The 24,661-nt window shown below is 37.6% G+C and overlaps 1 protein-coding gene across 12 annotated transcripts in view; it reads right to left on the bottom strand.

Annotated features, from left to right (window-relative positions):
- Positions 1-7,584: 7,584 nt before the first annotated feature.
- LOC136842554 (dipeptidyl peptidase 4-like) overlaps positions 7,585-24,661 on the bottom strand; it is a 278,639-nt gene continuing 261,562 nt past the window's right edge. For all 12 annotated transcript variants that reach the window (XM_067110005.1, XM_067110000.1, XM_067109996.1 and 9 more), the window contains 12 exons: positions 23,954-24,171; positions 23,559-23,728; positions 21,464-21,649; positions 20,878-21,057; positions 20,502-20,605; positions 19,982-20,105; positions 17,222-17,365; positions 16,921-17,069; positions 16,572-16,766; positions 16,296-16,456; positions 15,852-16,063; positions 7,585-8,648 (listed from right to left, as the gene is read on the bottom strand). In XM_067110005.1, coding sequence (XP_066966106.1) covers positions 8,553-8,648; positions 15,852-16,063; positions 16,296-16,456; positions 16,572-16,766; positions 16,921-17,069; positions 17,222-17,365; positions 19,982-20,105; positions 20,502-20,605; positions 20,878-21,057; positions 21,464-21,649; positions 23,559-23,728; positions 23,954-24,171 — 1,939 coding nt within the window. In that variant the 3' untranslated portion in view covers positions 7,585-8,552. The remainder of the gene's footprint in view (positions 8,649-15,851; positions 16,064-16,295; positions 16,457-16,571; positions 16,767-16,920; positions 17,070-17,221; positions 17,366-19,981; positions 20,106-20,501; positions 20,606-20,877; positions 21,058-21,463; positions 21,650-23,558; positions 23,729-23,953; positions 24,172-24,661) is intronic.

The following is a 24,661-nucleotide window of genomic DNA, read 5'->3' on the forward strand; positions in this document are numbered from 1 at the left end:
CATTATTGCAATATACAGCCTGTTTGAACATAGCCTAAAACTTCAGAATTCATAGAAAACTTAATTTTAGTTCATATTTCTATTGTGAAAATTTTGATATAACTGATGAACCTATTAGTCTACTGTTATATGCTGCTAGTAGTTGACAGCACTGCCAACCTTGTCACACTGCGTTGAACTAAGCAATGTAAAAAAAAAAATTAAATAAAAAATTTCACATAGATTACAAATGAAACCAATGGAAAAAAGTCATATTTATCTACCCACAGAGAAAATAATGTTAGCTGTGAATTCACAAACTTATCAACATGAATTGTGTCCAAGAATTTTGATACGAAAAGAATCCTGATGTTAGTTTTGAGCATGACTGTACATAGTATATGATAATATATAAAGAGAAGAAGGCTTTCTTTTCCAATCAAAATGGGCTCATTTACCATGAATAAAAAATTATATGAATTAACTTGTATTAAACATGGATTGTCTATGATGAATGAATCTTATTTGTAACTGATTTCAATGATCTTTACCTCTGTTTTATGGAATAATTCTCCTGATGTGGGACCTAACTGCATGGGGTTGCCTGCTGTTCCCACAGATATCCTCCAATTTAAGGTAATTACAATGAACAAAATTATTTCTGTGTAATTTTACTTTATTAACAGGATAATCTTCATGTTCATGTTCTGTATTAACAGAATAATCCTTATATTCTTGTTCTGTGTTCCCATACAGTACTTCTGAAACTGTCGTTTCTAGCTAGGGTACTTATATTTTTTCCCCCTTGCTCCAGAGCATTTGATCTTTGTTCCTAAACAATGTTGAGTCATCCGCATAGTATGAAGTTTTATGTACATTTGCTATTTGTGCAGCTAATGACTTTTACCAATTTGCACTAGAGAAAATGTAATTAAATGCATAGTGCAGTTATGGATGAAACTGATAGGAGGGGATTACCATATTTGCATCTGGCTGAAATTAAGGTTAGTGTGAGGGCATGGTTTGTTTGATTTTTAAAGTTTTCCTGTGTGGTTAAATATCCTTAAATAATCTGTTTTGCATGACCTGAACTGTCAACCACAGATGCATTAAGTCAGCACTTGTCCATCATTCAGCTATTTAGTGTATAAAAGGAGGGGAACCAGATGATATGCAACTGCATATGCATAGTATCATATTGGGCACTACTGCACCCCTAACTATGATTTCAACCCCTCTCCACCCCACCTACAGTGAGTGGACACATTTAATCTTCCTTCCAGTGGGCCCAAGGTAATGTGCACATTAAAAGCAGGCAATATGGCCTGAAAAAGATGCTGATGATAACCTCCTTCCATGAATATTTGAACCATTGACCACTGAAGCAGGAGCTTGATGCTTAAGCTATTCAGCTAGTGAGGGCAATCTTGTCGAACCTTCATAGCAATGACTGTAGGCGTAGGGGACAATGAAGCCTCACAATACAGCTTAAGAATATTTCTTGGAAAGGGGTGCTTCCAGTCAGGAGGTCCACTCAGTAGCTCTCTTGACGACTAGGTATGAACTACTATTACAGTAATACAGAACAGCAGAACTGATAGTCCCAGAGACTGGAGGGTAAGCCTAGGACAAGAACACTTCAGTAGTCAAGAGCAAGGAATTGGACACGTAAGTAGGAATAGCCAAATATGCTGGAGTGTCCAAGTACACAGGAGCTGTTGAATATATGGACACAACTTATGCCAAAGCATACAAGCCGACAGTAGCAGATGAAAAAGTAGAGTACATGGCATTGGGCAGGCATCCAGAAGCAGAATGTAAAGAGCTATACAAATATAGGCATCAAAGCAGTGGGGATGGAAACACCATGCAGGAACCCCCACCAGGATCAGGAATAGATTCTGTCAGTGAGACTTGGGATGTCAGCATATGAGGCAGCCACTGATCTCTGTGACCTGCATCCAAAGCCAAGCTAGAAAATCATTAGTGGAGCAAAGAATTGATATTAATGGTTAAGACCCAGCATAGGCACAAGGCAGGGGAACAGAGTCCAATTGGTGGCACACATGCAGAAGCAGCAAGTGCAGCAGACAAAGCTATAGACAGATCTCTACTAGGAGTGCTGGGAAGTCCACAGAAGAGGGAAATATTCGTTGAGGTTAGAGCACCTCTCGCAAGAAGATAGTAGGCATCAAGATTGAAGGAGGCCTTCTTCATGGGTGTGCAGGCTTCATCAGTGGGAACTTAAAATTTGATAGAATTGTATTTCATTTGGTGTGTTGCTCAGTGGCTTGCAATATAGTCATTATGAGTGGATGTTGATATATATGCCTTGGAGTTGGGTTTCCACATTCAGTGGAAGCTGGTCCTTGACAAATCCCTCTTGCATCCATGGATTCTTTGAATAATGAACTGGAAAGGGAATTAGCTTAAAATGACATTTTGCACTCTAAAGAAAAAAGGGTTATACAGTCCTGGGCTGCATTGAATTCTGGGTTTAAGTTTTCTCTTCAAGGACAGCGATTATCTTGATATTCTTACGGAAGAGACCCACCTGGTCCTTTTTAAGAACCTAATTGGAACTGTACCCTTCATCAATAAACCATTTTAACAAAACTGGGAAAGCTGCCAAGGTTTTTACCTTGGCAGCTTTGTCTAGTGTTGTTAAAAACAAATTTTTTTCTTAGAGCCCTCTCATACAAGCTGTGGCTTGCAACAAAGGTTTTGCGAAATTTGGTTTTGAACTCAGTCCGCAAGATATCAAACAAAATTAAAATCTTTGTCCTTTTTCATCCAGTCAGAAATCTGCAATTGCATCTATGGGTCTTGAAGTCAGATGAGTAAATGACTGTCTCCCTGACTTTGTTGCACATCTTTGGTGATGCAGTCTGCTGGTCAAAACAGTAGAATAAGGTGAAAAATTACATTTTTAATCAATTTGTATTTTCTTAACTAACAAACATGATGTCTTTACATGTGGGGAAAATCTCTCTAGCGCAGCTGGATCTGACTAAAAATAGAACAAGGTTTGGTGGCATGAGTGTATCAGCCAGTAGGGAGAGAGACAGCCCAGGTAAGTGTGTGAGGGGTGGCTTGAGGTGGCCCTTTTCCGTGAAGACCTCAGGTTTGTTAGTTATGAAAAATACAGATTGATTAAAAATTTGTCATTTGTTCATATTCGGAACAAACCATAGGTCTTTACGTATGGGGAGACTTACATTGGTGGGAGGATAAAGTAAGCTTTAGAACCGACTGGTGGTTTGGTTCACCTAGGCTCACCTACTGGTCAATTGTTAGAGCACAGCAAGGAGTTGTATGTGTCTGGTCTGCTAAGTGAAAGATTACTCAACAGCCAGACATCCAGGCTTTGACCCAACGGGAACTCCAGTCTATATTGTGTCTAGGAAGAAAAGAACCTGTAATTGTTGGAGACAAAAAACACCAAGGGTAGCCAACAACCTTGTTCTGTTGTCAATCCCTCTCTCCCCATGTAAGAGAGAGGGTAGGACTTGCGTCTGTTTTCAGAATTTGTATTGTGTAGGAACAATCACAATATAGAAAATAGAATGGGTCCTCACTCACCTGTATCTAGCCAATTCCAACAGATGAAAGCTCAGATCTCTCCCCCTGCCCACCGGAAGAGGAGAAGAAGAAAGAGTAAAGAAGAGGACCAGTCACCCCATTCATTCTCACTTTCACAACCAACATTTTAGGCAAGATACAACCTGTCCCGCTAAGGGCACTGGATGAGCTACACAACTTGTTGAGCAGCCACCACTGGACCCAAAGAAAAAGTGTCCAAGGATCTATGGGCAACGTCCTGTAGGTAGAAGGACGCAAAGGTCGTTTGACTAGTCTTCAGTACCCTATGAACCAACAGGTTCTTTCTAAAGGCGATGGAAGGGCCAAAGCCCTAATGTCATGAGCTCTTGCATTCACTGTATTGGCATCTGCATTAGAAGAATTGTTGTATGCATATCTAATTACTTCACGTAGCCAAAAGGAGATGGTATTCTTGGATACTTCTCTCTTGTTCCGCCCCATGCTAACAAAAAGTCTTCGACACTTGGGTCTGAGATTCGAGTTCTTTTTCAATAGCTTTGCAGAACCCTACTAGGACATGAAAGTAACTCCTCTGGATCATTATCAACAAAATCTCTCAGGGAGGGGATCGAAAAGGACTTGAATCTGTCATCAGGAACTAAAGGATTTTGAGCCTTAGCTATGAATTCCAGGACAAATTCAAAGGCTACGGACCCCCAACCCCTTAAGTTTTTGACATTAAAAGAGAGGCCATGAAGTTCTCGTACTCTTTTTGGTGAGGTTAAGGCCAGTAAGAAAACAGTCTTGAGGGTCAAATTTCTGTCTGATGAGGCTGCTAAGGATCAGAGTCAGATCCCAGTTAGGAGGCTTAAATTCCCTTTGGAACAGGACTGTTCAAAACTTTTGAGGAGCATAGAGATCTCCCACGATGAGGAAAGGTCTACCCCTTTCAGACATAGAACAAGCCCTAGAGCAGCCCTGTAACCCTTAATAGCTGACAAAAAAGTGGCTTCTCTCTACAGAGGAATACAGGTACACAGCTGTAGAAGAGTTCCTGAGATAGCCAGACATCTCTGTTGCCGCTCTGTGAGAAAAGCTCTCGCTCGCAGGAGATACTGGATAGTCTCCAACCATGAAGAGACAGGGACCCTACTGAATGGTGGAACCTCTTGATGTGCAGTTGGCAAAGGAGGCTGTGCCAGGGGGGAATCCCTGTCGGTGCCTCGGTCAGCAGGGCCAGCAGGTTGGGATACCACTCGGTGTGTGGCCACAAGGGAGCCACCAGGGTCATTCTGAGGTTCTGGGAGATCATTACCCTATTGATTACCTGACGGATCAGGCAAAAGGGAGGAAAGGAGTAAACATCCAGATTGTCCCAGGGATGTTGCAGACCATCTTCTGTCTCAGCCCAAGGATCCGGAACGACCAAACAAAACACCTCCAGTTTCTTGTTGTATCGGGTTGCGAAAAGATCTATCATTGCCCTTCCCCACAATTGGAACAACCTTTCCACCACCTCCAGGTGTAGTGACCACTGTCCCCAACACTTGACCCTGACAAATCAGCTTGTCTGCCACTACCTTCCTCATGCCTGGCATGTATCTGGCTGAAAGATCCACTGAGTGAGTCACCGCCCACTGGTGCAGTTGTACTGTCAATTCGTGAAGATGACGGGATACCAATATCCTGTTTATTGACGTATGCCACCCCCGTGGTATTGTTGGACATTAGAACCACGGAGTGACCTGTCACACGCTTCTGAAACTCTTGAAGAGCTAAGAAAGCCGCCTTTAGTTCCAGGACGTTAATGTGAAGCTACTTTTCCTGGTGATCCCACACACCTGAAGTCAGAAGATCTTCCATATGTGCCCCCCCAACCTTCATTCGAGAACAGAAGAATTTCCAAAGGGGGAGCGTGAGGGGCACTTCTATGGTCAGGTTCCTGTCGTCCAGTCACCATGCCAAGTCCTGTCTCACTTCCTTTGAGAAAGGAACTCAGAAGAAGGGAGAATCCTTTGATGGGGACCAAAACTCTTTCAGTCTCCATTGAATAGATTGAAGGTGTAGACGTCCGTGAGGAACAAGCTTCTCCAAGGACGACAGGTGACCTCAAATGATCTGCCACCAGGGTAGGTGATTTTTTTATTTATTTGATTTTTTTATTTGTTAGATTTTTTCAATCCATTTTTCCTCAGAATGTATTTTATGACAAAAACATACAGGCTGCTGAATATGTATTGCTGATGAATGTTAGATTTTTTCAATCCTTTTTTCCTCAAAATGTATTTTATGACAAAAACATACAGGCTGCTGAATATGTATTGCTGATTTCATGACATGACTATTTACTTTTAGTTCAGGCTGAATTTGAAAGACGCAGCCCAGATTCAAGATACATACTTGTTCAAGACCTGTCTGCTTAGTAATACACCCCTGTGTTGGTTAAGGTAGAGTTTCCAGATAGCATTTTTTAACTGATTATTACCTTATTTATCAAACAGAAAAATCCATATGATTATTCAGATGATGCCTTATTTACACTTTAAAGTGAATTACCTTGGTCTTTGAAATATTGACTGCCAAGTTAGAGCAAATTGCTGAGAAAAGTACCCTTCAGCACTGCCACTGATAGTGACTTATAAAAAAGAACTTCCCCCTTTCCTGCCATACATGTTTTCTGACCAGTCACTTAATGCTGGACCACTTGCATGGTGGCTTTCTTTAGATAAAATTATTGGATGAAGATGATTGGGAAGAAGATGAGGACGACAGACATTTATGATGTCTCTTCTTAGATTTCTTCATAACCGAGCGGCCGAACTTCTTCAGAAGCACACCTTCGACTGTCTCCATCAGGGCTTGAACAAGGGAGTTGGGAGATATAGAAGGCCCAGGAACGGCAACTGATGGGAGGGGCATGGCCGTTGAAGGCATGGTGTAGGTTGAGGAAGTCGCGGCCATAGACACGCAAGCAGAAGTCACAAACACCGCCACTTTAGAGACTGACATAGACAGTGGGAGACAGGAAGACAAGAGGTGGGACAGTAGGCCCCAAAAGTTGGGCTCCCCAGGTAGGCCTAGTGAAAACCAGCACTCGGATAGCTTTTCCGCATCCATCCCTGAAGCAACAGTACAAGGGAGAGCTGCCTCCCTCCTTATGGGGGGAGACTCCCCCCAAAAGAACAGAGGCAGTTTAATCAATCGCAAGATCTCACGGACCCTTCCTTGAACTATCTAGAAACACAGCAATAGAAGAATGAGAAGGGGTAAAATCTTCCTGAGAAGAAGATGCAGCAAGAGACAAATCTGGTGAAGGAGAGAAAGAACAAGAAATGGCGGCATTCGACGCCACTGGAGGCACAAAGCTTTCCCACGATGGAATAGCCAATTTCCTCTTGTATTATTCTTACCAAAACGCTTCCATTACTCTGGAGACCAATCACGACACTCTGAACAGGGGTTACTTACATTGCAATTATTAGATCTGCATCTGCCACAAGTCGAATGAGGATCGGTTTCAAGAGAGGCAAGATAATAAAAGCGTGGGTTGTTATCTACCCCAGGACATTTCCTTTGAGGCAAAGCCTTCTCAGATGATTTATGGGTTTGCATTTCTCGAATGCAAATACACAATCACAGTACTGTATATCAAAGAAACACACAAACAAAAAACAGAATGAAAAAACAGAACACCAAGGCATAGAAAGAACAGGAAGTGCATAGAAAACCAGCTCCTATGCTAGAAAGGGCAATGCTCATCCTGCTTTAAGGCAGTTCGACAGATAACTGGCGACTCATGGCGTATGTGAAGGGGAGAAGAGGTCAGGCCCCGCTTACTCTCTCTGCCTATTGGTTGATACACTCAAGACCACCAAGCCTTGTTCTGTTTTTAACCATATCCAGCTGAACTAGGAGATTTTCCCCATATGTAGACCTAAGGTTTGTTATTTATATGAACAAAATTAATTTCTACTTTCAACAGAAAAATAGCATAAAAATGTATGGTTTTGTAAACAATGTTAAAATTAAAAACTTTATAAAGAGGATTATAAGAAACCAACAAACTTTTCATGTCTTTATTTTGTAAATCTGTGCATTTTGTACATAGTCCTATGCAATCAAGATCAGTACAGTGATCCTCTGTAGTGTTATCATGATACAAAATATCAGTACAATTACTTAGCATTTCCTTATTTCACAGAAATCTAGTGTACGTACTTCATCCTTCATAAGTGTGATGATGGCAATACAGTATACACATTGACTGTAATAAGTATAACTTTTATTTTTCTACTACCCAGTCAGTAAGGTATATAAAAAATTGTGCCCAGTCACTGTAATTTCTCAAATACTACATCTTCAACTATACACATTAAACACTGAGCAACTACCACCACTCAAATGCTACATCAACTATTCACACTTTTATAAGACAATAAAAATTAATGGAACCTGTCATAAAAACAAAATGCTGAACATGAAAACGCACCGTCTACTGTATGAAATTGATATATACATGTGAAAATGTCTCAAACATAGTCTGTTAAATAAAAATCATTTACAAGTTTCTTAAAACATACATATAGCTCTGAATATAAAAACATGTAATTAAAAATTTCATAAAATTTAAAGGAGATGGTTTGACTTAATAATGCAAGTTAATAATATATAACATAATATTTGCAAAGTTTTTTCAAATGTAAAACCTCATTTATATGAACAAGGAAAGTGGAATTCCTAAAGACTTGAATTTGTAGGTGTTAAGATTGACTGTGCACAAGTCTGAAGATAATTTATTTACGAAAATGCAAACTTACTACTGGAATGATGTTGCTAGTGGAATGTCAGTGATTGTTACCGAATAATTACATGTAATAAAAGCCGATATAAAAATAACTACAAATCATATACGGAGGTGATGGTATTGCACTGAAAACTCTACCCAGGCAGTTTGATAAAAAATAATGAATGACTTATAAAATGAAAGATGCATACTAATAAAACGCAAAAGATACAGGTTAATAAGTACTTTAGGTCTGATTAAAACAGTCATTAAGGAAGTCTTCCATTGAATGATAGTGATGTTTCTTGACACCTGCTAAACCATGGTTTTCATCTGGATAGCTCTGAAATAAAAGTAAAATTCCTTATCAGACTATGAGGTTGTAATGAAGTGATCACTTGGTGCATACTAGGTTTGTGCACTATTGTTTCAACATTTTATAAAAATTCCTATATTTTTACATTCTAGCAATTTTGTTGTATTCCTGTTAAATAATATAGAGCACTGGGACTTTTGGTCTCATGGAAATGGTAGTCAAGACTAAGCACTGTAGGCCTCATAGATTCCGGTACACATCATGGCAAGCAAAGGAGACTACAGTTTTGATGTACTGAATTAATGTTATTTTGTATATGCACATTTTCTCATGTATACTATATGAAATTTTATTTCACAAGCATTATTGTCAGCTTTTTATCTGATAAACCCAGGGATTATTATCTGCTACACTGAGCTGCTAGATACCTCCTTAGCTTGCTGTACTGTGTACCAGATAGTCAGCTGTACCAAACTCATATGTTAGGTACCATTTTTCATTCACTGGCATCTTATCTTTTGTTTTGTCTGACATCCATAACACCTTTCCATGTTTGCAATGACTCAGTTATTTTTTGTTTATCATTGTATGGTCAAGTTAATATTTTGTTATTGAGAACTTATACACATAAATAGCCTTAATTCTGTGCAGAACACATCCAAGCTCACTAAACTGAAAAGTAGAAGAATCCCTTCTGCACACGGCCAGCCAACACCACTGTCAGGACTCCAAGGCAACATTATTCCTCTTTTGCATTTTATATACAGTATATACAGGTGTGCTACTGTTTGTCCTAGGACCATGTAGTGTTTATTAGGTGTTTTGTATTATGTCAATAATGGTTTACAACTTATCTTTTTGTCTTACTTTTTGTCTTATACTTTTAATATGATGACGATTATTTCAGCTATTTGTTGAGCTATCTGACTCAGTAAATTTACTATAAACCAGTGTTATCGCGGCATTACTTTGTGTAACCTGCTGCCTCTGCAGTTTTTATTTTTTCAGTAAATATCTGTCAACTTTGCTTTCATATTCATGTAATTCTCTTTTATCGTTATGCCTATGTAGTGTAAAATTAACCTTTGCTTTGCTCTTTCTGGAGTTTTGCTTGCCTTAGCCAGTAAAGTTTGCCTAACTGCTTCTTCTCAATAGTTGCAATTACCTTTGGTTCTCTCAATAGTCACAGTTACGTTTGGTTCTCTCCGTTCTATCTTGGTTAATTATGTATTCATGATTTAGTGATAAGTGTTTTTTATTGAAAAGTTATTGATTTTGCAAGTCCATTACTGTATTAATTATGCATCATCATTAACTGAAGAATTAAAAATTTGCCCTTTCCTTTTAAGTCAAAATATCAATTTTGATTTTATCAAACATCAAGCCCCCTTAGTCAAAGTTATTGACTCCAATTTACTACCAACTAGACTAAGTGACTATTTCCATAAGTATGGTAATACACCACCATTATACACATAAGAAGGAAGGGTAATCCCTTCATAATCTACACAGATGGATCCAAAAATGAAGGTGGAGTGGGCTCATCAGCCTATTCAAGTGACAAAACTATCCAAATAGGCCTTCCTCTAATATCATCAGTATTTACAGCAGAATTAGCAGCCATACAATTGGCTCTCAAGATTATAACAAAAAAAGGAATTCCTTCAGCACTCATATTGAGCGACTCAAGAAGTGCAATTGAAGCAATAGGATCATTTAAATCAAATAATCACCTTGTCCAAAATATACAACGGAAATACATCAGTTAATTACAAATGGCCTTCAAATTCAAATTTGTTGGATCCCAGCCCATGTAGGCATTGAGAGTAATGAGAAAGCAGATAAAGCTGCAAAATTGGCTTGTACAATCCCCCAACTACTATGAAAGCACCCATATCAGACTGGCTAGCATCAGTTAAACCCTTAATTTATAGGGATTGGCAAAATGATTGGACAAATATACCCCCACAAAACAAACTAAAACAAATTAAGAACGAAGTTAAAAAATGGCATTCTTCTACCCAAAAGCAAAGAATCAATGAGGTTATTTTAACAAGACTCAGAATAGGACACTCCAGACTCACATGGTCATCTGATGTCAACTCCGCACACAAACCCAATAACTTGTGAAAGATGTAACATCCCAGTAACAATCAAACACATCTTGATTGACTGTCCCAGATGGCATCATGAAAGAAAGACTTATTTACAAAATAAATCAATAAAGGATATTCTAGCAGAAGGTAATAACTTTTCAGTTAATAATATCATTCTCTTCCTAAACAAAATTAAATTGATAAGTAAAATATAATCTTCCCCTTTTTTTTCTCTATTTTTTTTCTCAATTTTTTTTTCTAATTCCCCCCCTTTTTATTATTTATTTATTTAGTTAACTACTTAATTTTTTTATGTACTCTTTTCCCAGCCCGAGAAGAACCCTAAAAGAGTTCAGAGGTCTGGTTAAACAAATCATTTATAACTAACTAACCATTATACCAATTACAAAACTGAGCAAGAATCCCAATAATTCATCAAACTATAGGCCAAGATCTATAACAAGCTATCTATGCAGTGGTGCAAAAATGACAAACTCAATTAAAAATGGATATAATCACTGCAACCCAATGGGAGTCACGGATAAACAGATCTACACCTGACCTACTATGTCACACAGATCATTTGTTCCTACAGGAATACAAACCATCACCTTTTATGTAAGAGTATTCCTCAGCCCAAGGTAGAAGTGGTAATTAAACTTAGTAATAAGGCAGTTACCCTACAGTAGGTGGGTACCCCACCCACCTGCCATCATCAAGCAATTTTTCTTTAGCTGTTGTCAAGAACAAACATCTTGCTGCACTCTTCCTGACTGACTGACTCATTCTTGAAACTATTTTTTTTTGTATTATTTTGCATGTATGGTTGCCTGTTTTCATATGTCTCACTCTAGGAAAACGGAATGACTCAAAGTGGAGGACAAGGGTGGGTATGTAACCACTGTATGTACTCTGTGTGGGTGGATCACCATCAATTTTGTTTCTTTTACCTGATTATCCATGAAAGAAATGTTCATGCTGGTCCCTTACATAGTGAAATAGTTTTGGCAAGATGTATTCACTGATGTAGTTGGTGTGGAGGGGGTATTAACTCCTCCTTTAACACTGAATCTTTTGGGCTACTTCTTCATGGACTGCTGTAAACCCCTCCTTGTTCCTTCCATGTTTTCTTTAGTTCAGTCCAAGGGGTGAGTATGATTGGGAAGGTGGGTGACTAGCTTGTGCTCTCCTCTAGTGATGAGCCAGGTGTGTGCGTGTGTGTGCTGGGCTTTCTCCTGGTGAGACTGACAAGTGCTTGTGCCTCACCACTGCCTACAGATATCCCTCCTGGGATATTTGCAGATGTGGCCTTTTCTTGGTATTCTAGTGAATCCCTCTTCAGCTTTTCAGTTCATTTATCTATAACTAAGCCATCGTCTATGGATTTGTCTGCTGCTGCTTCTGTCCCTGTTCCTGTGCTTACTAAGGGGCTTAACATAGTTGAGTCTCCTGTAGCTGCTGTCCTTCCTGTGGGAGATACACTGGAGGTATCAAACACAGGCCATGCTCCGTTGATGTCTACTGTCCCTGCCTAAATCATTTCTCCCGCACAGCTCAAGGAAACAAGACCTGTCAACTGAGTATGGTGAAGAACCAAGCGCATGCTTTGTCCTTTTCCTGATAGCTCTTCCTCTTTGTTTTCCTTTGCCCCTTTTCCCTCATGCAGGAAGATGTCTAACTTCAAGTCCACTCATTCAAGTGAGCACCTTCCTCTTTGAGGTTGGCAATCTCTTTGCTTTCATTTGGGTGGGGCATTAACTAGTAGAGGCTGTAGGTAAGCAAGTATGCATGCTATCATGGACATGCACACCCATCATTATGATAACCCTTACAATGGCAACCTGTTGTGTGTGTATGGATTGCCACTGTACAAAGTATTGTGATGACCTGTGTGCATGTGCACAACAGCATGCATGCTTCCTCATCTACTAGTTCAGCTTCAGCTGATCATAGGGAGTCCTACATGAGGGTTGACTTTGAAAAGGAACACTGTTCGAAGGGAGTCCTACATGAGGGTTGACTTTGAAAAGGAACACTGTTCGATTTGCAAGTCATCCTTTGGGATCTTGAGCAGTCACTGGAACAGACTGGCATGTCTCCCTCTCCTTTAGGAAGGGATCCTCAACATTCGTTTGGAGGTCTAATAGGACCAGATGGTCTATCTCCATCAGAACCCAGCAGCTGAGTTGGTGCAACATTGAGCCCATTTGTGAGCACAATGACCTGGGGGTTGCTCACTTGAGTGTACTTCTGAAGGAAGACCATTATTCAGATTGTTATGGTTACAGCTTGCTTATGGTGTTTTGGACCACATGAGCAGTCTGATCTCTGGATAATTTATCCAGCAGATTAAGCAAGCTCTTCCCTCCACCTTTTACTCCCCAGAGGAAGTCCTATGGACCTGAGAACACAAATACTACTCTCCTACAGATGGCAGTAGGTAGGAGGAGGCGCCAACCTCTTACGACCCATCTCTGGAAGATAGCGTCAGGTTTTCTCTGACTGCCTTTGTTGGAGGAAGCTTTTTTGCCTTTTCTCCTAACAGCCAGTTATTTTGCCACTTCCTGCCTGCATTTGCCACTGAACTCTGCTTTTCCTTTTGGCTTTTGTGTTTATTGTAATTTTGTGTTTTTGTGTGTTCCTACTGTGAGTATGCAATCCCACAACCCTCCTAGATCCATTAAACTCCAGAGAAAATGCCCTGATGTTGATCAACAATCCTTTTTCCTGATTCCTGCCTTCCTTTGTGAATGACCCATATTCTACTTGTCCTAAATGTAGAACTAACTTCTGCAGCATAAATAACCCTTGTCCTGAATGTGTTGAGTGGCCTCCTGAGCAATGGAAGAGGTTTGGTAAGTTGTTACAGAAGGAAGTCTGCGCCGCCACCTTGCAAAGGTTTTCCATCCTCGATGGTGGCTTCCATGTCGTATCCTTCTAAATCTTCCTCTTCATGTCCAAGATCTTCTCACACTGCTGCTTCTTCCATGGAAGATTTTACTCCCCCTCATTCTTCTAATGCTTCGGTGTTGGAAGATTCATTTGGGGGTGCAGGAGATCTTGTAACTGTTGTCGATGCCCACTGCGCCTCGACCAGCTGATGATGTTAAAATTGTCAACTCTACAGTTTGAGCTCTCAATCAAAAGGCCTCTCCTCCCCGTCCTGCTCCAGCTTCAACTCTACGACAATCCATAGGAAGGACGACAAGGCCCCCATCAAGAGATCTAAAACACCAATTCCTTCTTTTTGTACAGATTCTCCACACCATCGTTCTCGATCATGTTCTCCTAAGAAGATTCGTGTTCAACGCACTCGCTCACGAGGATAGGACTGTGATTCACGCTCTCGTTCGCATGGAGACGATTGAGCGACATGTAATAAGAGTTGCTCACACGTATGTGATCGTTACTTGTGTTCCTGCTAACACGGACATGACCATGCTACTCGTTATCCAAGCCCTGCACTTCATAATGAGAAATCACCTCCTACATCCCCTAACGAGCAGCGTTCCCATTCACATGTCTGTGGCAGAGATACATGCTCTAGTTATTTTTCATAAATATTTATTCATGAGTGAGTGAGTGAGGGCACAAGAAGAAAACATCCCAAATTTTACAATGTGAACCATTATAAAAAAATATGTGCATCTGGATAAAGCTGTCTATAGGATGCCAACAGTGTACACCAATATACTGTTTTTCAACAGCTATAGCTTAGCATACTTCCATGTACCTCTCTCACTGAAGGCTCGAGTGTTCAGAGGAATGGCATTGTATGTCTTAAAATGTAATCTATCTAAAGAACTAACCTTGCAATTTTTTTAAAGATCAACAATGAGTACTAGGTACCTTTGACATTATCCTTCAAAAAAAGACACCAAATGTCATTCTAGTACAAACCTAATTGCAGAAAACTGGACAAAATCAAGATGTGGGTTAAACTTCATAGAGCATACATACAGGTTACTTAGACTAGACTCATCACAATTGAGAATCTGACATATAATCCCTAAGGCCAAAGAACTTGATGCAAAGTAAAGAAACCAACTTCTAACTTCAATTATTATTGGCAAAACTAAGCAAACAACAGTTCTTGGCTTCGTTAGACCACATTCACTCCCTTCTACCTTAAGGACATTACCCACAGATCCTTGGACACTTTTCCCTTGGGTCCGGTGGTGGCTGCTCAACAAGTTGTGTAGCTCATCCAGTGCCCCTGGCGGGACCAATTGTATCTTGCCTAAGATGATAGTGTGGAAGAGAGAATGAGTGAGATGACTGGGCTCTTTTCTTTCCCTTTTTCCTTCTTCTCTACCTAAGGGCAGTTTTGAAGAATAAGACACATCATATGCTGGAACTGGCTTGATGCAGGTGAGTGTTTCGGCCATACTGTTACAGCATTTTTATGTTCCATACAACATACAACTTTGCTTCTTAGTAGCCTGTACTTCTCTCTCCAGCAAGGGAGTGAGAAGTGGTGACAAACCGGTTAACTTGTGGCTAGCATGGTTTGTTGCTTGACCAGATATAGTTCTCTTTGACTTCCATATATGCAATGAATCTAGCTTGCTGCATTGTATTCTAACAACTCAGAGGCTTAGGTCCTCTTCCTTAGCACTCTAATTTCTACGAAGAGTGATCAGGTGTGTCCAACCTCCAGTCAGTTCAGGATTCTCATACCTCCCTCCAAGTGTGCGTCTATCCTAATGTTAAGACCAAAGTTTTGTTCCGCTTATGAACAAATGACAAATTTTTTATTACTGTAATTTGTATTTTTCATAGCTAACAAACCTGAGGTCTTAACATAGACTGCCCACCTCTAGCTACCCCTCTTATGTCTTATCCTGGGTTGGAAGAAAGCCTGAATGTGTCATGAGGTTCCAGCTGGGTCTCTGACCTGCTTCCACCTCATCTGCATATCAGATGCCAGATGCCACAGATCCCTTGCATATACGATTTTTTATTGTTTCTAAATCGGTTTCCAGCTGGCACCAGAAGATTTATCCTAATGTTAAGACCTTGGGTTTGTTAGCTATAAAAAATACAAATTAATTGAAAATTTGTCATTTTAAAACTATACATTAAACTACTGTACAACCAATCTGGTGTGACTTTTCTTGATTGATTATCTTACCTGAGACCTGAAGAGGATGTCGTTAACCTCCAAAGCTCGAGAAAGCATCATAGATTGTTGGTAGTGGACATTGTCATCAGCAGTTCCATGAATGAGGAAGAATTCCTTGTTCTTGAAATTGGTTACATTCTTTGTAATGTCAGAGGCTATATATGCTCTCAAATTATCATCAGGTGTTGGCAAACCCATATAACGCTCCGTATATACAGTATCTAAAAGGAATATTAGTATGAGATAATTTTCTTTCTTATTTTTAAAGTAATCCTAATGATGTTAGTGACTAAATATTACAATATTTCAAATATTATCACAATACTTGGCATATGTGAAGTACCTTTCTTTCATTATGGAAATTCATGGATTACATATCAGTAAGTTACATTTTCATTTACCCTTTTCCTCATATCCTGAGCTAAATGAAATGAAAAATAACAGTATAATTACCATAATATATCCAGGAAGTGACTGGAGCCACAGAAATACCACATTTGAAAACATTTCCAACATCTTTAGACAAGGCAGAAGCAGTTACATAGCCACCATATGACCATCCCCAAATAGCAGTTCTTGATGAATCAATAAACTGGAACGATTTTTGGAGGGCTCTGTAAAAGTAAAGCACAGAAAATTAAACATGAGGGGCATGAAAGAAAATATCTATTAGAAAGGAAAGTCTCTAAACATTTATAAAAAGTTCCATTTACTAATATTGGCACTTACGAGGTAACAGCAATCTGATCTTCTACTTCAGCTGTTCCCAGTCCATAATATAAAGCATGGAGGAGTTTATCCCCAGAATATCCAGATCCACGTCCATCAATTGAAGTATAGATGATTCCTCTCTCAGAAGCCAAATAATCACCCCAGTCAATTCTAAATCTATCACTCACAAGCTGAGACCCTGGGCCTCCATACCTACAACAGAATTTGTACATTAACATGTAAATATTTTTAAACACTGCAAAAATTATTACATTATACTTAATATCAATGTCATTATATTCAAAATTAAGCACGAACAGATACAAATTGTCAAAACATAATGTAACATATATATGGAATTACTTACACATAAACAAGCATGGGGTAAGTCTGGAAGAGAGTAGGATTATAATCTGGAGGAAGTTTCATGGAAACCTGAGCTTTATGACCACCTTCAATGTCAATTTCTAAACGCTTTTCAAGTGGTAAAGATCTATCTAAGAGACGATCACGAATCTGGAATACAAAAAGCAACATGTATACTTCAGATTCAAGTATCATTTTAGTTTAATTCACATAAACTAAACATTTAAAATATCTAGGGCACTATATCCCATTACGATATACATTTATTAAATTGTCATTAAAGCAATGGATAAATGCCATACATCTTGATTATCTTCAAGCAGCATAAGTCTAGAGTGATCAGAAGTCTTATGGAGAGTAACTTGAGGGATTCCAGGACCACTACAGGTTAATACATAGTACTGGCTCTCTTTGCTGAAATCTGCACTGTTGTAGTTGCAATCCTCCTACAAAAGAATAAAAAAAAAACAATTAACTGACTAGCACTGTACCTTGATAAGTTAATTGTCACTTTAATTTCAGTACACCACTGCCCACACTTTTATTTCAGTACACAACTGGCCACACTTTTACTCAGTTTCTTTTCCCTATTCACTATAAATGCAAAAAGCTGACAAGGTGGGGAATGTTGCAATCTCGGATAAAGTTTAATCGAACCCTTGCTCCCAAGTCTGGGTCTGCCAGCATTTGGTATTTCCTAGACTGCTGTCCACCTCATGTGTAAGTGGTACTTGTTATATAATGCTGTTATAGTTTCTTCTTTCCCTCTAATGTACAGTATTACATTTGTGTGAAAAAGTTTTATCCAGAAGACTTATTAAAGACAATACATTACAATTTTTAACTATTAAAACATACAGTATGAGTATTTTAGAGGCCCTTGGTAATCTTATCAGAAAGTTAGTAAAAGAAATGCAAAATCTGCATGATAATAGGGTATACTATCAAGGTCACGTTAACATGGCTATTTTTTAAAAAGATATGTTGTAACCCACAGATTACCAACAGTGCTGTCCAGACAGAAGGATTGCTTTTTCCTCTTTGAAAGCTGAACATGCAGCTTACATGGTTCACAAGAGAGTCATAATAAAAGATATCTAAATATTAAAATGTTATAGTATAAAAGATCAAATAAACTCTTATGTCTTAAGATACTATATAAAAGCCAAACACCCTTTCAGATTCATGCTACATACTATTTTTACTGATTTTTCAAAATTCTCTACATCTAGCTAGTATGGCTTTTCACCAAAAATGTAACCGGACAGTTAACAAAATACACAGTAAAAACTGCAAATAAAAAATTTCTTGGTGAAGAAAAATGCAAGCTCAAACTGTATATGTAAAATAATGATTTTAGTATGCAATAAACCCTTACCTTAACAGACCTCAGCACATTGGACTTGTACTTATCAATATCATTGTGGCAATTTTTGCTAGTCTATCTTTTCAGACATGAAGCACTTTGCTGACAAATCTCTTAGACTGAAGGATATATGTAAATTCAGTTTAGTTTAGGCTAGAAATTATGGTACAGTATATTGAATTACTGTTAGATGGGGGATATCTAGAATGTTCAAGTGTAAGCCATACTATAGGGTCTTTTTCCAATTATTTTTTGTTACTCAGAATGCTAGAACCCTGAGCATCTGATAAGTTAAAAGGCTTCACAGAAGTTATATTGATCATTAATTTCAGACTGCTTCGAAACCTATGATGAAAAACACCAACTTGCAACAAGTTTTTTAACTGAGCCAAAAAATGCTGGCTGCCAATCTCTGAATGTGAGCACAGCTGTTAAACATTAGTTAGCTGCTGTGTGTAAAGGTGCGTTTACACGATCGAACTATGTTCGACAGACAAAATTGTTACCATATCACAGGAGAAGCAGGATGATGTCATAAGCGGTGAAACGATGGAAGCGGATCTGGCAACAAGCAGTGGTACCAGATGAGGGTGTTTACCACCGTTTCGAATCTGCTCACAGGGCATAGACCGGTGGACAATGTTCGAAGGTGATGTCCATTGGTAACTCAGGCATTTAATTCAGTGTTTGACGTTACGATGCTGGGAACATGGACAGTGTCCGGTACACCACTTGGTGCTCGCTTCTGACGTCATCAGCGAGCCTTTTCGCTTTCCACTGCTAGTTGGTAACAATTATACCCGTCAAACATTGTTCGATCGTGTGAACGCACCTTTAGACATGAGAAGCAGGCCTCTCAACTGGGTAATTTTCAGCCATCTCAAAAAAATTTTCAACACTCCATCTTTATGTAAGAAAAGATCAAATTAACATGCATACATTTTGTTACTTTCAAAGACTTGAGTTTCAATTACAGTACTGTATATAACTTAATTTTTCACTCCTTTTTTTTCCTTGATATTTTTCTTTTATTTGTTAAACACTACTTAGAAAATTGTGTATTGGGTATAAATGATGAATGTAAATATAATGTGGAAGCTATCTTCTTCCACAAATTCAAATGACATAAAACTTGGCAACTGATACTAAATCAAGAAGACTTAGAGAAAAAAAAACCTCAAATGCAGATGCTTTACTTCTTAGCAAAGCAGTTTTGAAAAAGTTAGGTAATCTCTAGTTTCATCCAACCCAACATGTTGACCAATATCAATGCAGTGCAGTATAAAAACTAAGCTAAAAACTAGTTAAAAGAAACCAGAGCTGTGATAAGCAATGGTTTACTTTGTGTACTACCTGTAAAATTACTATTCAAGCTATGATGCTCATTCTGGTCTAATTTAAAATGTAATATTCAGTCTACTGGGGTATAAACAAAAAAATGCAAACCACAAAAACAACTTATCAAAGTCACAAGATGAAAATGAAAAAAACAAAAAGAAAAGCAAACATCAGTTGTGTCTCAATAGACTGTGGGATTAGGTTTTGGATGACACATCAAAGCATCACGTTTTAAAGTCTTAACTTTTTCTGTAACATCAAAAGAATTGCCATTTAAAATCAACATGGATTGAAAAAATAATAAGAAAATAAGCAACTCCTTCAGCTTAAGCTGAATATGATTATCCCTCATACTTACACCAAAATCATTCTTGAAACCACATGTAATACAGTATGCTTGTTTGGGCTGTGAACTTTCAAGGTCTCCAACATAATAGATGTGACGTTGTCCAGGTTTACCAGATGGTGCAGCAGTAAAGTACCTGCAGATTTGAATGGAATTTTACAGATTCCGCTTTAAACTGTGATAAAAGAATTGGCCATATTTTACATCTACAAAATCTGAATATAATCTACTTCAGACCAGTACTAATTTATGTTATGGTAAGGGAAAATATACATACTAAAGATATAAAAATAAATCTGCTGTATACAGTATTGACAGTATCAACTGAAAAATTATTTTTATATGCAGGGTTGTAAATATTACCAAAGCTCAAGATTTATAACAGTAATATAGCATACAGAATACATTACTACTGTATTGTTAATAATATACCTGTATCTAACATTTTACAATCTATTTCATGTTTAATTTTTCATATCTCCAATTCAATAGCTTCAATATCTTGAATTCAACTTTCTAATACTGTACTTACACAATATTATTCTTCTGATCCCAAGAGAGTATCTCAACAACTTCATAGGTCCCTGTTGTCAGGGGTGTTAATGTTTTATCAGAAGACCGACGTAGGTTGATGTGCTAAAACAGATGTACAAATCTTGTCAGGAAAATATTTATTGAGACATTAAATACCTCAAACAAATTAAGGGTAATAGTAATCATTCCTAAGGGTAATAGTAATCGTTCCCACAAAACCTAGTTAAGAGTAGTAACAATCACAAAGTAATATAGAATACATAAAAATAACATCATTCCATTATTCTAAACATAAAATTTGCTTAATTTTCAAATTTCATATAATTTACCATTAATCACATGGTGCAGTTTTACAAAGAAAAATGCAAACTAACCTTAAAATGTCCTTTATCACCCTGATGAGTTGGTAGAATAATGAGATATGTATTTCCTCCATTGTCATCAAATTCAGGAGCAGTATAAAGGTCATTCCAGGATTTATCTGGGGATTCATGAACAAGATCATCTGTGCACACACCAGTGTCTCCATTGCATATACTCAGTGTATCAACATTCTGTAATAAAAACATAGTGATATTGTATAAAAGAAAAGTTCCAAAACTGTCATTAAAAGAAGTAATGCACAACAAACAATACAAAATACTGGTAAACAATTTTTAAATTGAATATTCATGAATTTTATGCTTTCTCTACTACAAATAGGGTACAGAACTGTAAAAAAAAAAAATTAATTTTGGCACAAAAACAATAAGTAAATGCAACATCAAAGGTTTTCTTCCTGTTAAATGAAACTTATCCTTTGTAAATTGTATGTTACATGAGACATATTAGACTTTATTAACTAATAATTATGGACAACAGCTTCATTACATATGCCTGTTTAACATTTTCACGTTTTTGGCAAAGGTGACCCTTATTATGATGATTATGTTAGATGAAAAAATTTGCCTAAGATCTTACCTGGTGACGATTCATCCAGATTACAGACACAATACTGGGAGTTGCCCAACCAACTGTAGTAAAGTAATGATCAACAGTAGACAGTGATGATGGAGGTGAGAGACGGGTTACAGTGTCGCCACTTCCACTCACTAACTTGGCTAGATCAACAACCCATAAATCAACCACAGGGTTGGCACGTCCAGGCTGAAACATGGGGCTTACTATCATTTTTCTAATTATATAAATTCTTAAAAATAAATGGAACTACAGTATTTTGATTTTTATGCCATACTTATGACACAAAATCATTGCTATACAAAGCAAAATTGCAATACAGTACAGTGTATCACTTTCTTTTAGTAATGTCTCATGAGAAATAATCCACCACCAAGCTGCAAAAGGCATGATAAAGATCATATACAATAGAGTATAAACGAAAGTCTATCGTTCTTGAAGATCACTGTACAGTATACAATATCTAGGTTTGTTTATTCCCTGCTAAAGTTTCTATAAATAATGTGCTATTCAAATTCATACAGTGTTGCCTAAAATGAAGTGCTTGTGTAAAAACATAGCAGTGTCGCCTAAAATGAAGTGCTTGTGTAAAGTAATAAACATAGCAGAACTGAAATAAGTTGCATAAACAAAAATCAAACTGAACAATCTGGTAGCCACTTCCCCATAGGTTCATCTTTCCCCAGCAGCAGAAACTTGATTAACCTTTGGTAGTGAGCATAAGTACTGTATCCACAAATATTAAATCTATGTTAAACAAAGAAAAACTAAAATGTTGTGTGTTTGTGGATCAAATTGTTAATTTACAAACAAAAAATAACGGAATTTTCACAATGAAGCTTTTATTAAAAACTAAAATTCATCTGCATACCACATAAGAACAAGCAAACTTCTATATGCATGCATAGTTTATTACAATGTCCAGGATTATGACCTACAGTAATCCATCGTCAAACAAGTGCCATAAAATCTAAATATTTTACCCGAGGCTCAGTTATTTTACACTATACATCCAGTTCACTAACATCGGTTAAAATCTATAGATAAAAGTTACATTTTTCATTTAATTTAACAAATATACTCACCTTTATAAGAAACTAATTTTATAATTCCAATAACTGTAACTCTGCACTGAGGTGGTGAAAAAAATTTATACAAATTTTGTCAAAACAATGCAGTATTTATAAGAGAACATTTTCAGTGCAAAATGTATTCTTAATGAGAAATAATACAAAGACACCAATCCTTATTCAATAGTCTCGTGAATCTAACAATATTTCTCTAAGATGCAGGTATTTACTCTAAGAACTAAAGTACAGTAGATGGATAAAAAAAAATACTGGTATACTCACATTAACAAAATAACAAATAATGATTTACTGCAGAAAATAATACAGCTCTCCAAGACAATAGTAGTTCATGCAATCAGTAATACCTACAACAGATTCAAGAGGAATCACCTGCCAGAGAGACAGGTCAAAACATACCAGATGAGGCACAGATTTCCAGCTCAAAATGATAATGGTCCTACCTTTCCTGTGAAGTGGCCTTATGGTCAAGTTTTACAACTGCATTTGCTTAAATTCATATATTTGTCTAATACAGGTCATTCTTAAAAATCAGAACCTATTGTATAAGGACCCCTAAAATGCAGTTGCCATGCTAAGCCACTAATTGTTTCTTAGCTGAATATGCCAAGTACCAATAAAAATCTTCCTTAATAATGAGGAAAGGCCATTTACCATCAATTATAACTTTACTGTCAAAGTTCCATATTACAATTCAGATATGTAAACAGTAATGGTATTATCATGATATTGTAAAATTAAAAACCCATGAAAATACTGTACTGTAATAAAACTCAAGTACTGGACCTCAAATTTATTTTTAAGATTCCATACCTTTATAAATGTCTCCCAAAGAATAAATGGTGTCCAGAATTTTCTAGGCTGTTCTTAAAATCTTTATAAAACAATCGTCATCATTACAGTACATTTTCTTTTTAAGGGCTCGATGTAAAACAGTTCTCTCCTCATAAAATAAATGGCAGGAAATATAAAAACATTCACTATGCACACAACAGCTGTCACTAACTTACCTTGGGATACTTGATGGACTGCTGAATAGGGTACTGGAAAGCTAAGTCTCCAGGGCGACCATACAAGGGGAAGTTCATAGTATCTACATGAGAATCATTAAAGGTTGCAAAAGTAAGACGGCGGCTGTTAGGACTGAACCATAAAGCTGAATTAGAACTCAAAATTTCCTCTGAAAAGAAAAAGCATAGTAGATAACTTTGCTGTGTCAGAGAGTATTCACTTTTATTTTGAGAATTATGTTACTATTCACTTTGATTAATAAGAGTTCTGTAACAAAAAGTAATATTTGGGCAGCAAAATCAAAGATAGTAATTATGAGAACAGAATCAGAATCTACAGACCATTCCCAGAATTTGATGGTAATACATTTAAAAAAAGTACCAGTTTAAAATACCTTCATAAACCCAATCCGGAATGCCATTGAATATGCTTCCAATTTGTCCAGTGTCAGTGAGCCTATACATGGTATTCAGGTCTGGTCCAGTGGTGTAATATAAATCATTGTGCGAAACAAATGCAATGGAATCTTCTGTTGGAGCCCAGGTGGCATATAATAAAGGTGGCTGATCACTTCGCGTTCTCACCCTCTGGGGAGCCAGTGGTGTTGTCTCTCTAGAACAAAATTAAATATATAATGCTAAAGGAGTTCTAATTTTTACTGTGTTCAGAATGTGAACCTGCATCTTAACATACATTTTCATAAAGCAAGTTAAAGAGAGAGTTGCAGAATATGTCTAATTCTTCACAAGAAATGCAATACAGTGAAACCCCTGTACGAGTATTTGCGGGGGTAAGCATACTCACCCTCCACAAATAGCTAAAATCCGCGAATACTTAAAACCCCTCCAAAAACACTTAGAACTGCTCATTTTGATAGTTTAAACACAAGAAAAACCTGTAAAAATGCTTATACCTGAGTATTTTAATAGTTTTATCACAAAAAATGCATTTATTCATGAAAATTATATGAAAATACAGTAATTAGTGAATATTTCTCAGTAAAAAATACCGTGAATGGGTGAATTTTCCGTGAATAATGGGTAAATATGTTCCACAGAGAATCCCGCGAAGGCATGAGTCCGTGAATCGTGAGAACACAAAT

The sequence above is a fragment of the Macrobrachium rosenbergii genome, chromosome 10 (genome assembly GCF_040412425.1).
Source record: "Macrobrachium rosenbergii isolate ZJJX-2024 chromosome 10, ASM4041242v1, whole genome shotgun sequence".
Taxonomy (NCBI): domain Eukaryota; kingdom Metazoa; phylum Arthropoda; class Malacostraca; order Decapoda; family Palaemonidae; genus Macrobrachium; species Macrobrachium rosenbergii.